The sequence below is a fragment of the Pocillopora verrucosa genome, chromosome 4 (assembly GCF_036669915.1).
Source record: "Pocillopora verrucosa isolate sample1 chromosome 4, ASM3666991v2, whole genome shotgun sequence".
NCBI lineage: Eukaryota > Metazoa > Cnidaria > Anthozoa > Scleractinia > Pocilloporidae > Pocillopora > Pocillopora verrucosa.
This window is the reverse complement of record NC_089315.1, coordinates 29850113-29864653: the sequence shown is the minus strand read 5'-3', so window position 1 is coordinate 29864653 and position 14541 is coordinate 29850113. Positions and strand designations below refer to the sequence as shown.

Genomic DNA, 14541 nt, shown 5'->3' with positions numbered 1-14541 from the left:
CTTATTTATCAGAAACCTTGTCGTTTTTGAAGCGTTTTACTGACCCTGTTGAATTATTTCAGTTATTTAATCTATTTAAAAGTTAACAAGGAATTTGAAAGCTGTCAACTACATCACAAATTCTGTTTTGGGGTTCTTAACTCAAACTAATGGTGTATAATAAAAGTCAGCAATACTTAACAGTTACCATTCTCATTATTATAATGTCAGTAAAACACTTACACGTTACACGGGCAAGATATCTAAAATTCCTTGAATGTCTTGGATAGGCTACCCTCCATCAATTGCGATTCCTGTTTCATTTTTAGTGAAATACCACCTATTCTAAATTGAATTGAATCAGTATAGAACACGCCGAAAAGTTCCTAAATATCTATACATATATACAATCATTAGCCCTAAACTGACAGGACCACGCCTAGAAAGAATCGTCCCGGTTAGGATCTATGGAAATAGCAAGACTCACTTGTCCAGAACAAGGGCATTTTCTTTAAACCAAACCTATTTACACCATTACGAAGAAACTAAAACGGTCCAGTGATGTGAGACTTGACCTAAGACGTTCAATATAATAAAAATTGCAACTATCATTCGAATGTTCAGCCCTTGTTTTACATGCTTAATGTAACTGATGCATGATCATAACAGACTCAAATTCGACAAAAATAGAGATGTCAGTGACGGAGAAAGAATGTTCCATAATTACCTAGATTTTAAACTAAGACGATTTCTTACGAGGAGACCCACGTAGAAGTGGCTGTATCATCATTCTTGCGGAACCTCGAAGGAGTGCTGCCTTGTTACACTTGAAGACACTCAGAACTGGACAAGGTTAGACGGTTCACATCAAGAGATTCTCTGTCAGAGTTTGTTACCGGATTTTAGGAGTTCCCTTGCATGGCTCCCAATAGATGCCCTATCACTTCTTCCAATTCGTTCCTGGTCCTGTGCGAGGAAAGGCACATCAACCAAAAACTCGGAAATTTTAATGCTTAACCCTTTAACTCCCAGAAGTGATTAACATGTAACTTCTCCCAATAATATCCACACATTGTCCAGCAAACAAGTAATGAGAATTCTCAAACTTATCAGGAAGAAGTTATTTTGATCTAACACCAATATGAAGCCGCCAGAGAGGAGAATTAAGAATGAGATCTCAGTAGCTAAAGAATTAAGGAGGTGGGTAAAGGTGTTAATGTTTAATTCATCAACACATGCATGCCTAAAGGAGCCCTACTGAAACGCAAAGTTTATAGTGATAGACAGTTGTTTACCTTGTAAGATCGTCGTTTCCCTCATCCAATATTTTCTTTTGCATGGCCTCGCATCTTTCAAGACAATCCTTGGCTGGTTCGAGTTCTTCCTTCATTTTATGGACCATCGCAAGGTCAAAAAGCGACTTAGCGGTGTCTCGATGGTCCTTCAGCAACTTGAGCCGAATCTCCAACGCTTCTTTCGAATATTGTTCTGCATCGTTGTACTTTCTCAGGGCATAATAATTGTTTGACAGATTGTTGAGGATAGTTGCAGTGAAAGGATGATCACCCAGTGTTCTTCTGTAAATGGGTAGCGTCTGTTCTTCTCTGACCTCGATTGCCTGCTCATGATTTTCCTCGAGCGAAAGGATCACTAACAAGGAAATCACAGTTTTATCACTGAATATGTAAAGATGCTTATCCTTCAAGAAATGATAAAATAATACAATAATTCCAATTCAGTCATTTTCGGCTGACCATGAAGATATAAAGAGAGGTAGTAAAAGTGATTTTAGTTTTCTTAAAGAAAGGATTTTTGAAGCAGCCGTAAACCCCTTTAAAGTAGTATACATTATAATTCGTGTGAAGGATTTCGTTTATCTAGTAGTTGATTACAATTATCAAGACACTTTTCAATACAATTCACTTTCTCAATGTTCTAAGCATCCTTTCAAGGTCCAGACTAAATGAATGACGGCTATTCAGTTGAATCTTGACTAATGAGAGGCTAGAATCATAATGGTGGATTTGGATGCTTCTCTTGCTTTTTTCGCTCAGAGCACAGGCCACAATTTGTACATCATTTTCAATCGTGAATCTTTTATCATCGATTTTGAAGATTCATACATAAACAAATGCTCAATATAACCTTAAAATACGATCTCACAAACTGCCTTGCAAAATGTATGATCATTGTGCTCGCAAATTAATTTGGTACTTAATCATTCTGTACACTTACCTCCCTGATCATTAAACGTTGCACCGAGCATAACGATGTCATTCTTTCCTTGAGCCCATCGAATGTTGATTGCCTGTTGGACTTTTTCATTTGCCTCCTCAAAATAGCCTTCTTTGGCGAGACATCGACCAAGTTTGGCAAGGCACTGAGCTCGGCTGTTACCGGTTCTAACTCCAAGATTATCCTGGATTTGGTCAGCCCTCGTGAAGTATTCTTTGGCTCTGTCAGCGGCGGAAGCACACAGACCAATTGGAGGACAGGAGCAGCTGAATACTTCTTTCATCCCCAAGGATGTGAGGCAATCGCTCAGTCTCGTCTGATCTTCCATCTGTTCGCATCTCGTTCGTAAAGATTCAAAGGCAAATTTAAATTTGGCCTTTGCCATCATCTTCGCCAGTAGCTCCGCCACGTTGTTGAAAACATCAATGCACTTTCCTGTTTGTTCTTCATCCATTTGACCATTTCTGCACCATTCAACGAGCTGCATGACATTTGCCTCATCTTTCTGAAAGGCTGCAATAGCTTCTGACGCGTTCTGGCTCAGGAACATTTTAAAGATGTCTTCCAGAAAGGTTAAAAAATGAAGGATAAACGCCCTCCGAGCATCTAAGATCACTTCACAAAACTCCGGCTCCATTGCTTTAGTTTCACAATAATCACGAATTACTCGAAGGAGGGTATAGGAGCATTCATCTCCAATAATGTGTTCTTCTAAAAGTGATCGCTGGGACAGTTCCACTCCACATCGTCTGAGCTGGGACGCACTCATCTCCGTTGATTGAAATATTTTCTCTGCTTCACACAGAGAAAAACGCCTTCTAAGTAATGCAAATCTGATAAGGGCACACTTTTTTTCCGAAACAAGCCTCTCGAAGCAATAATCGATACAAACGTTGATCTTCATATTCTCTGGTACCGTTTGAATCTCTGTCAAGAACTCGAATTTTTCTTGAGGCAAAGAACAGGTCATCTTTTTAAAGAGACTTAGCAGGTTATTGTGGGAGGAGGCCAGGGTGTAAAGGACCAAGGGAATACCACTGCAAATCTCTGACAAGCCATGTGCTTGGGTTGTGTCGACTCGCCTATCCTTCCAAACTCTTTTAAAAAGCTCAACGGATTCTTCTGGCTTAAAAGGCGACAGATGAACCATTTCTCGACCTGCCTCCGGAAAACAAACTTTCTCTGAAGAAGTGAGGAGAAGCTTGACTTTGCCTGCAACCTTTAAAATTTCATTGATTAGTTTCTTAATCCTCGATCCTTCCTCAGATGGGTTCATCTGCTGGAGTGACAATTCATTTTCGGGGAGCTGCATTCTGTCATCCAAATGAAGAAGAAATTCAAAATTATCCAATAACAAAATCGTGTAAAAATCTTGGCTTTTCAAGCGATTTTTCAGCTCAGCTATTGGATTCTCCACAGGAAAGTGATATAATTGCTGAAGAACCTCCTTTGCAAAATCATCAAATAGTTTTATGTTTCTACAGTTAACATAGATCACCACAGTACGTCCGTCAGAATTCAGTATGTCGTTTGCCACTTTAATCGCCACGGTCGTCTTCCCCATGCCAGTGGCCCCATGTATGAGAAGGCATCTGCAATCGTGCAGTGGAGAAAGGTATTCTCTGATTTCGTCGCATTCTGTTTCGCGATTGACGAAATGTGGTACCGTTCGGGGAAGAAGAGATAAATTTCTACAGATTCCTGTAAATCAATGCAAAATTTTGCAGTGGAAAATCAATTAAACCTCACAGATACATTCCGAAATTTCCATAAACAGAAAATGGTGGATAAGAAAAACAGCATCAGAAGGAGAAAATACCTGCTAAAGTTTCCTCAACTGGTTTTGGTGACTCACCTGAAACCAGAAACCAGCTGAAACGTTATGTCATTAATTAAAGCAACAGCTACTCAAGCTGTCTTCCTATTCTCTCACTACACATTCTCGCTATTCCTCCTCAAACTTATCTTGCCTTTATTATTATTATTATATACTCTCATCCTTCCCTTTTCACATCCATTTTCTAAGGTGTCACCTTCTCTTCTCATCTTTTTTTTCTTGCCAGCGGCCCGCACATCTTTTACCGGCTACTTCTATCCTTGGACAGTGTATGTACCGACCAAATAAGAGTATGTCATCCAACAATTAAGTTATTGCCAGTTTCACTTGTTACAAACATATCTTAACATAAAAAATGACAGATATTGACCTGAAGCTTCCGGGGTTCCTGGATTACTTTCTTGAATTCCTGTTCCAGCAAGTGGATCTGGTCGCTCTGCCATCTGTGGGAGAAAGTATTGAGTTCTCAACGAAATATACCTGGCTATGTATGCAGTCTTATTTTATTTTCATAAAAAGCTGATTAGGGGCCTTGGGGATGAGGCCTGCTGCCCGCGTTATTTCTAAGACACCCCTCTAAGCGTACGAAACGAAAACTAGACAAGTAGTCTTTGATTTGTTAATTGTGAGTTTTAGATGAACAACATTCAGATAAACCGCATGTAAATCACTTTGGCGTCGACTTTTCTGTTTGAAAAACACTTAGCACACTATTAGACCAGCCATGGTAGGGAGATCCCATCAGAGGCACTTTCATTATTTCAAGCTGTGCCAATAACGATTCGCTCAGATTGAAAATTGCCCCGAGGTGAAATAAAATTTGACCATGTTTTTGTGTCTTCGAGACCCGTATGTACCACGTACGACTGAGGCACTAAGTACCTTGAGCAGTCCGGTTAACGACGGAAAGGAAAAGGTCGATTAAAAAGGAATCGGTATTTATCTCAATAATTTAGAAAATGGCTGGAGATCTCTACTATCTCTTACGACGCCAGACCTCGACTTCAGCATAATATGTGACGTGTGTAAGCGGCGTTGAGTTCTGAATAGTGTGTTCCCGTTGTCAGACAAGACAAATGTTGGTGACTGAAAGATGGTGTTTAAGATGTGTACAAAGTTTTTAACACACGTGCGGAGCTTTTGCTCCACTTTTTCTGCTCGTGAAATCTTTTGTTTGTCCCCTTCTTACTCTATTCAGTTTAAAACACAAACACAAACAATTCGTGGTCGGTTTCCCTGTTCTCAGACCACGCAAATTTGGGTGACTGTGTATGTTGATATTTTGCCGAGGGCGCTGAGATGTACAAATTGTTAAACGCACGCGCAGAGCTTTTTCTCTGCTCGCGAGATATTTTGTTTTGTCGTGTTCTCGTCGCCGTGGCCGTCGCCATCATGGTTTGCTAAAGATCGTACTGTGACCACAACTGCGCTATTGATTTAAATCCTTCTAGTATTTTCAGAATTAGCATACTTTCAAGGTGCGATCAAACTCTTCTATTCTTTCCAACTCGTAACTGAACGAATGTCAAGTCTTTCAAGGTAGAGACAGAATTTCAACAGAATCATAAAATAACAAAACAATAAGCTAACTGTACTTTCCGCAGTTCCGTCTTAACTAAATAATCAGCACTTGGAATCCTAGAACTACGTTAGTTAAACCGCATTAATGAGTAAGTATGACTCCATAATTAATCGACGGAAGATCTGTTGGAATACCTTAAAAGTTCTTAAAGCAAGCGTAAATGAAATTTAATGGTAATTAACGAAGTGACTGTTGACCAAATTGAATGTTAACTATTCACGAAGTTTGGACAAGTCCAGACACGACAACACCGGCGGCTTTTTTTCGACATGTTACTTACACTTAAATGATCATCCCTCAAACTGCCAGATATTTGCCTCATTTCGAATGAAAAGCAGCTACATAGTGACACAGAAATCGCCCAAAGACCTAACCCCGTAGGGGTATTTAACATTTAAGTGTAATTTCTACGGATTCTGAGCGAAAGCGGAAATAATAATCCTTCGTGCGTCAACAAATAATGCCATGTCTTATAACTTTGAAATTCCTCTACAATCGATATGAATGTGCTTAGTTGTTTCACTGAAACGTCTTTTGAATAAATTTCTATCATCAACCCTAGAGAGAAGTCAAGCAAATACAAATTATGATTGCGATCGAAATTCGCCGAGTCAAGCGTAGGCGCTCTAACCCTTTTTGTTTCCAAACTGACCTGGTAAAACCTGTCGGAAACCTCAGAGTAATGTCACCTTCACAGTTAAACCTTGAATGTTCTTTCCTTACCTTGTTTTCACTGAACCTGGCTATGTAGAGCTAACTGAGAGGATGAAAATACGTTGAAGAGTGCTTGTAAATGCATCGCAACTCGACGAACACGGTTCTGATTGATCGCTTCTTCAATCAGAGCTGTAAACTGATCTGATTTATGGAGCCATCAAAGCGTATAAATCTCTTCATTTGATTAGTGCAGGGGTTAAGACGTAACCGAAAACGGGCGATAACTCCAAATTGTTTTTTCCTCTCCGGTCAACTCATCTCCCAACTCGCCTTTAAATGGTCCCCTAAACTTTAAAATGAACTGAGGCTTCTTCATGCTTACGGTTCATCATGCTTACGGTTCAAACTATAGATAAATTTCATTCAAAGAAGTATACCTGATTATGCATGCAGTCATATTTTATTTTCATATAAAGTAGGGGCCTTGAGGATGAGGCCTGCTGCCTGTTTTATTTCTAAGACACCCTTCTAAGCGGACGGAACGATAATTAGACAAGTAGTCTTTGATTTGTTAATTAGTGTAAGTAAAGTAAATGGTTTGAACCCAGGAGTATCAGTAGTTCAAATAGTGTGATCGTCCGGGTGAGTGTAGTTCTGAAAAGAACTGTTGTTGGTGACTGACGTTTCGACAACCTGTGCGGAAGTCATCTTCAGAGTCAAGTGAAGAGTAGTTGTCAGTCGATGATGTTATAAAGTCTAGTCTGTTGAACGTGATTGGTCTGTTTAGCCGTGATGTGATTGGCTGGAAGACTCGTGTAGAGTTTGTTCACAGTCATTGGTCGGTTTCGATCAGTCTGTTGTTTGTCGGTCTGTTAGTCGGTTTGTTCACGTCGTTAATGAGTCGTTTGTAAGGTGCCGGTAGTTGTTGACATCTGTTGAGAGGCGTCCGTTCTAAGTTAGTAAACCAGCTTTCCAGAGTCAGTCGTTGAGAATAGTTTGTACTGTAGGTTAAGCATTTAGCAGAGTTCCAGTCGATTCTGTGATTAGTTTGTCGGTGATGTTCAGAAATGTGATTGTTTACATCGCCATTTCTAGTTGCTCGTTTGTGTTCAGTTAGTCGCGTGTTAAGGATTCTACCAGTCTCACCGATGTAGGAGGCCTGGCAGTCGGAGCATTTGATCTTATAAATCGCTCCCTGTCTGTTGTTGGGTTCGTCTTTGTCTTTAACGTTGGTCAGTAAATGTCGTAAAGTAGTAATAGGCTTGTGAGCTACGCGAATGTTGTAAGGTTGTAGGATCCACGCGATAGCCTCAGAAGTGCCTTTGATGTAGGGTATAGTAGTTGTAGTCGTGACAGATGTGGAGTCCCTGTTAGTTTGTCGCACTCTTCACCCTATTGAGTTTAAACGGAAACATAAACAACTCGTGGTCGGTTTTCCTGTTCTCTCACCACGCAAATTTGGGTGACTGTGTATGTTGATATTTTGCCAAGGGCGCTGAGATGTACAAATTGTTTAACGCACGCGCAGAGCTTTTTCTCTTCTCGTAAAATATTTTGTTTTGTCGCGTTCTCGTTGCCGTCGCTGTCATAGTTTGCTAAAGGTCGTACTGTGACCAAAACTGCGCTATTGATTTACGTCCTTCAGGTATTTTCAGAACTAGCATACTTTCAAGGTGCGATGAAACTGTCATATTGTTTCCAACTCGTAATTGAACAAATGTTAAGTCTTTCAGGCTAGAGAGAAAATTCCGACAGAATCATGAAATTATAAAACAATAAGCTAACTGTTCTTTTTGCAGTTCCATCTTAAACTAAATAATCAGCACTTGGAATCTTAGAACTACGTTAGTTAAACCGGATTAATGAGCAAGAATGAATCCATAATTAAACGACAGAAGATCTGTTGGAATACCTCAAAAGTTCTTAAAACCAAGCGTAAACGAAATTTAATGGTAACAAACTGACCGTTGATCTGCACTGACCAAATTGAATGTTAACTATTCACGAAGTTTGGACAAGTCCAGACACGACAACACGGCATGTTTCGACATGATACTTACACTTAAATTATCATCCCTCAAACTGCCAGATATTTGCCTCGTTTTAAATGAAAAGCAGCTACATAGTGACACAGAAATCGTCCATAGACCTCACCCTGTGCGGGTATTTATCATTTACGTGTAATTTCCGCGGATTCTAAGCGAAAGCGGAAATAATAATCCTTGGTGCGTTAACAAATGTTGTCATGTCTTATAACTTTGAAATTCCTCTTCAATCGATATGAACGTGCTTGGCTGGCTCACTGAAACGTCTCTTAACTAAATTTCTATCATCAGCCCTTGAGAGAGGTCAAGCAAATACAAATTACGATTGTGATCGAAATTCGCCGAGTCGAACGTAGGCGCTCTGACCCTTTCAATTCCAAACGGACCCGTTAAAACCAACCGGAAACCTAATTTCACCTTCACAGTTAAACCTTAAATGTTCTTTTCTTACCTTGTTTTCACTAAACCCTGCTATGTAGCGCTGGCTGAGAGGTTGAAAATACGTTGAAGAATGCTTGTAAATGCATCGCAATTCGACGAACACGGTTCTGATTGATGGCTTCCTCAATCAGATCTGTAAACTGATCTTATTGATGGAGCCATCAGAGCGTATAAATCTCTTCATTTGATTACTGCAGGGGTTAAGACGTAGCTGAAAATGGGCCATAAATCCAATTGTTTTTACCTCTCTGGTCAACTCATCTCCCAACTCGCCTTTAAATTGTCTCCTGAACTTAAAAATAAACTGAGGCTTCTTCCATCATGCTTAAGGTTCAAACTATAGATAAATTTTATTCAAGGCCGTATTTTGTTTGGGTCTCTCGTCGTATTTTCAGTATATTTTCTCACGTTTTCAAAAGGAGTCTTGATTATTTCTACTGGCCACCTGGCCTTAGTGTCACAAACTCTAAGATTGCCTTTTTTACCTAAAAAATTAAAGAGCACTGACTCTTTCAAACACTGATATATATTGGTCAATATCGATGCATGTGACGCTTTTCTGTTATATTCCGAAAAAGAGAAGCGGAAGCGGCAGAAAGTTTTGAGTTCTCAACGAAGTATAACTGGTTATGCATGCAGTCTTATTTTATTTTCATAAAAAGCTGAGTAGGGGCCTTGGGGATGAGGCCTGCTGCCCGTTTTATTTCTAAGACACCCTTCTAAGCGAGCGGAACGAAAACTAGACAAGTAGTCTTTGATTTGTTAATTGTGAGTGTTAAATGAACAACATTCAGATAAACCGCATGTAACTCACTTTGGCGTCGACTTTTCTGTTTGAAAAACACTTAGCACACTATTAGACCAGCCATGGTAGGGAGATCCCATCAGAGGCATTTTCATTATTTCAAGCTGTGCCAATAACGATTCGCTCGGGGTGAAAATTGCCCCGAGGTGAAATAAAATTTGACTACGTTTTTGTGTCTTCGAGACCCATATGTACCACGTACGACTGAGGCACAAAGTTACTTAAGCAGTCCGGTCAACGACGGACAGGAAGAGGTTGATTTAAAAGGGAATCGGCATTTATCTCAATAATTAAGCGAATGGGAGGTGATCTCTACTATCTCTAACGACGCCAGACCTGGACTTCAGCATAACATGTAACATGTGTAAGCGGCGTTGAGTTTTGAATAGGGTATTCCCGTTGTCAGACAAGACAAATGTTGGTGACTGTAAGATGGTGTTTAAGAGGTGTACAAAGTTTTGAACATACATGCGGAGCTTTTGCTCTGCTTTTTCTGCTCGTGAAATCTTTTGTTTGTCGCGCTCTTCACCCTATTGAGTTTAAACAGAAACATAAACAACTCGTGGTCGGTTTTTCTGTTCTCTCACCACGCAAATTTGGGTGACTGTGTATGTTAATAGAGGGCGCTGAGATGCACAAATTGTTAAACGCACGCGCAGAGCTTTTTCTTTGCTCGTAAAATATTTTGTTTTGTCGCGTTCTCGTCGCCGTCGCCGTCATGGTTTGCTAAGGTCGTGCTGTGACCACAACCGAGCTATTGATTTACGTCCTTCAGGTATTTTCAGAATTAGCATACTTTCAAGGTGCGATGAAACTGTCATATTGTTTCCAACTCGTAATTGAACGAATGTCAAGTCTTTCAAGCTAGAGACAGAATTCCAACAGGATCATAAAATAAAATAACAATATACTAACTGTTCTTCTTGCAGTTCCTTCTTAACTAAATAATCAGTACTTGGAATCTTAGAACTACGTTAGTTAAACCGGATTAATGACTCCATCATTATTCGACAGAAGATCTGTTGGAATACCTCAAAAGTTCTTAAACAAAGCGTAAATGAAGTTTAATGGTAACAAACTGACCGTTGATCTGCACTGACCAAATTGAATGTTAACTATTCACGAAGTTTGGACAGCTCCAAACACAACAACACGGCATCTTTCGACATGATACTTACACTTAAATTATCATCCCTCAAACTGCCAGATATTTGCCTCGTTTTAAATGAAAAGTAGCAACATAGTGACACAGAAATCGTCCAAAGACCTCACCCTGTAGGGGTATTTGACATTTAAGTGTAATTTCCACGGATTCTAAGCGAAAGCGGAAATAAAAATCCTTGGTGCGTTAACAAATGTAGTCATGTCTTATAACTTTGAAATTCCTCTACAATCGATATGAACGTGCTTAGTTGGCTCATTGAAACGTCTCTTGAATAAATTTCTATCATCAGCCCTTGAGAGAAGTCAAGCAAATACAAATTACGATTGTGATCGAAATTCGCCGAGTCGAACGTGGGCGCTCTGACCCTTTCAATTCCAGACGGACCCGGTAAAACCTATCGGAAACCTAATGTCACCTTCACAGTTAAACCTTAAATGTTCTGTCCTTACCTTGTTTTCACCGAACCCTGCTATGTAGAGCTGACTGAGAGGTTGAAAATACGTTGAAGAATGCTCGTAAATGCATCGCAATAGACCTTCTTACAGTTCCCTGAGCCATATTGGATTACTTAAACGCGCACACACGATAACGTGGCTGGGGTTGACCAGGCGGTTCTTTCAAACAGCTGATCTGCTGACATTTCACTTCTTTCCATGCACTTTTCAATGCAATTTCTCCCTTCAAAACGGTTCTTTAATACAACATTATGGAAATTTCGTCATTAGATGACATACAGAAACTCGGAGCAAAAGATCTCAGGGATATTTTAAAATCCATTTCAAAAGCGACGGGCGGAATTAGAGCCGACTTAGTGTCGAAAGTTTATACTTTGCTGATGTCATACGTCCTTCCATTGAGTAGTGGAGAAAACTGAGAACTACTTACAGATGTCCAGGACCTAGAACAAAACCAGAGCGACTTCAAATACGAAGCAACTATGGTAAAGATTTCAGCCCTTGGATGGTCGAGCCATCTCCGTAATTTACCCGAGATTAATTTCATTCAGCTTTACGATTACCCCGTTGTTTCACGAGAATATCGCCACATCGTGTTGTGAGGAACGCATTACAGGAAGTACCACAGAAGCTGATCAGTAAGGCTTAGAAAGCGAGGCAAAGGCTGTAGCCCTTTAGGTAGAGGAGATGTGTTATTGCTGCTATTGTTGATGTGGTACTTGTTGTTGTACCATATTCTTCAGTTATAGTTGTTCCCATTTTGTTAACCAAGATGTCTTTTAGTTTGCCATTTGTACATTGTATCTCATGGGAAACTATACACTAGAGCCTGTAGAACCACTTGATTATAACCCTTCTTTCTATCAACCCATGAGGGAAACTATAACTAACAGATGTCATAATATTTTGAAACCCATCTGGTCCAGGACAACTTATGCCATGATACATTGAAAACCATTTCAGTTTGCGACTCATGGTAATTTATTAGGTGGCATGACAGCGTTGAAAGAATCAGACCAAAATATTAGACAATTTAAAAACTCCCAAAAGTGACTGATTCATGTAACTTCTCCTTATAACATTCAAACACTATCCAACAAACAGATAATGATAATACTGAAACTTATCCGGCAGAAGTTCTCTTAACGTTACATCAAATTCTCATAACTTTTTTACAAGTAAATATGTAGCAACTAGAAGGGAGAATTAACAATCAGATCTTGAGTATTTAAGGGTTAAAGGAAGAGAACAGAAATGCTTCCTCTCAACTACTGATCTCAACAATGCTAGTCCTTTACACACATTTAAGTTTCTGTCAGAGATAAACATTCAGTGAATTGATATTCCCATTCTTAGCACTTAGAGGCCTTCTGACGCAAAGGTTTGCATGTGGCATCCTCAGTGGATTACTATGCTATCATTTTTACTGAACCCGTCAATGTAACGCTGACTGAAAGGTTGAAAATACGTTAAAGAATGTTTGTAAATGCATCGCAATTCGACGAACACGGTTCTGATTCGTCGCTTCCTCAATCAGATCTGTAAACTGATCTGATTGATGGAGTCATCAAAGCGTTTAAATCTCTTCATTTGATTATTGCAGGGGTTAAGACGTAACTGAAAATGGGCCATAAATCCAAATTGTTTTTTCCTCTCCGGCCAACTTATCTCCCAACTCGCCTTTAAACGGTCCCATAAACTTAAAAGTAAACTGAGGCTTCTTCCATCATGCTTACGATCCAAACTATAGTTAAATTTCATTCAAAGCCTTATTGAGTTTGGGTCTTTCGTCGTATTTTTAGTATATTTTCCCACGTTTTCGAGAAGGGTCCTGATTATTTCCACTGGCCACCTGGCCTTAGTGTCACAAACTCTCAGAATGCCTTTTTACCCAAAAGAACGCCGACTCTTTCAAACATTGATATATATAGGTCTATAATGATGCATGTGACGCTTTTCCGTTATTTTGCGGCAGAATTTTCTTCTCTTTTACTCCATACGGCAGTACATTGATTGCATTCCGAGGTCAGCCAAAAATGACGTAATATCCAATTTGCTTTGCTTTGTTGAGATTGAAAACAGGTTTGTTTGTACCAATGAACTACGCAGGGGACTACAAAGAGGGGTATGCGATTGGTCTGGTGTAGGATGAGCCTCTCCCTGAGCCCCTCCCCCCCTATATTTCTAACCAGTTCAACTGATCATTCGTACTAAAAAATTTATCTCACCAAACGCTGAAAGTTTCCATGTTTCAAATAATATGCAATCACAAATTGTCGCAGCATTGAGCAGCCAATGCTTCAGCCCAGGAATCAAAGGGCATTTAGAGGCAATACAGACAGTGTACAATTCACTTGCTTTTCAACCAAGCAACCAGTCCTCTTCAATGGACCTCATCCACTGAATTTGTTTTTTGCTTCATCTCAGTCGACAGTCGGCCTACTTTTAGTATAATGGCTGAAAGCCATTTCTGTGTCGTTGTTGTGAACCAAAATTCACTCCTAGCAAAAAAATATCATACTTTAAACATTTGTGGAAATTTTGAAAGGGGTAACAAGTTTTGAACCTTCGCATCATTAAAAAGAAAGATCAGTCGAAGGTAACAGAACGTAAAGGTTTGCCCAAAGTTAAACGAGAAATAACTCCACACTGTCCTCGAGTTTTCATTTCTGTAGAAAAAACATCATTGATTGTCCCCTGAAGTTTGGCTCTCTTAAGAATATCTTCTGCAGTTTTGAACTTGAGAACTAATAATGAACAACATAAAATGATAACCTAAATCACAGACATCATTCCCCATGATCTTGGCTATATTTTGGGGCAAGGTCGCAAATTGGTAAGTTTAGACATTCGAAATTGTGACAACGTAAAATTAAATTGATTAAGTTCAGAGTAAGCAGTAAAAAAGTCCAACAAATGCATATAAAGATGTCAGAATAAACAAAAAAGTAAGAAATTTCAATAGTTATAATGTCTCCTCGTTTACAGGGAGTTACATTTGTATCTCATATTTACCGAAGCATGCAAACTCAATGTATCTACAGTTGACTAAACCACCAAATGCTCTCATTAAAGTGCTCCATCACAGAATGTTGGCGTCACGTGGAAAGGTAATTATAGACTCAAAGTAATATCTTGCAATTCAAATGTAAGGAAAACAGTCAAGGCTTTAGCTAAAAAAGATTTAAACATTTCATTTTGTTTCCTATCCAGAAATTTCCCGTTTGCTTTTCAAAACTGTCAAATTGAACGAAAGACAGAAATAAAAGAACTGCTTTTTCGGGGTCATAAAGAGACTTCCTCTCTCCAGAAACAAGCCCCTGTTCTCTCAAGAACATGG

At 39.5% G+C, this 14541-nt stretch overlaps 1 protein-coding gene across 4 annotated transcripts; it reads right to left on the bottom strand.

Annotated features, from left to right (window-relative positions):
- Positions 1–176: 176 nt before the first annotated feature.
- On the bottom strand, positions 177–11283 carry LOC131784193 (uncharacterized). 4 transcript variants are annotated; one of them, XM_066165076.1, is made up of 6 exons: positions 11196–11283; positions 4422–4494; positions 4034–4069; positions 2215–3915; positions 1275–1629; positions 177–945 (listed from the first exon to the last, which is right to left on the bottom strand). In XM_066165076.1, the coding sequence occupies exons 2-6, from the start codon at positions 4492–4494 to the stop codon at positions 882–884; spliced, it is 2229 nt and encodes a 742-aa protein (XP_066021173.1). In that variant the 5' UTR covers positions 11196–11283; the 3' UTR covers positions 177–881. The 4 variants fall into 4 exon arrangements, with proteins under 4 accessions (XP_066021173.1, XP_066021171.1, XP_066021172.1 ...); XM_066165074.1 differs by lacking the exon at positions 11196–11283 and adding an exon at positions 8787–8880; XM_066165075.1 differs by lacking the exon at positions 11196–11283 and adding an exon at positions 6357–6466.
- Between the last annotated feature and the right edge of the window lie 3258 nt (positions 11284–14541).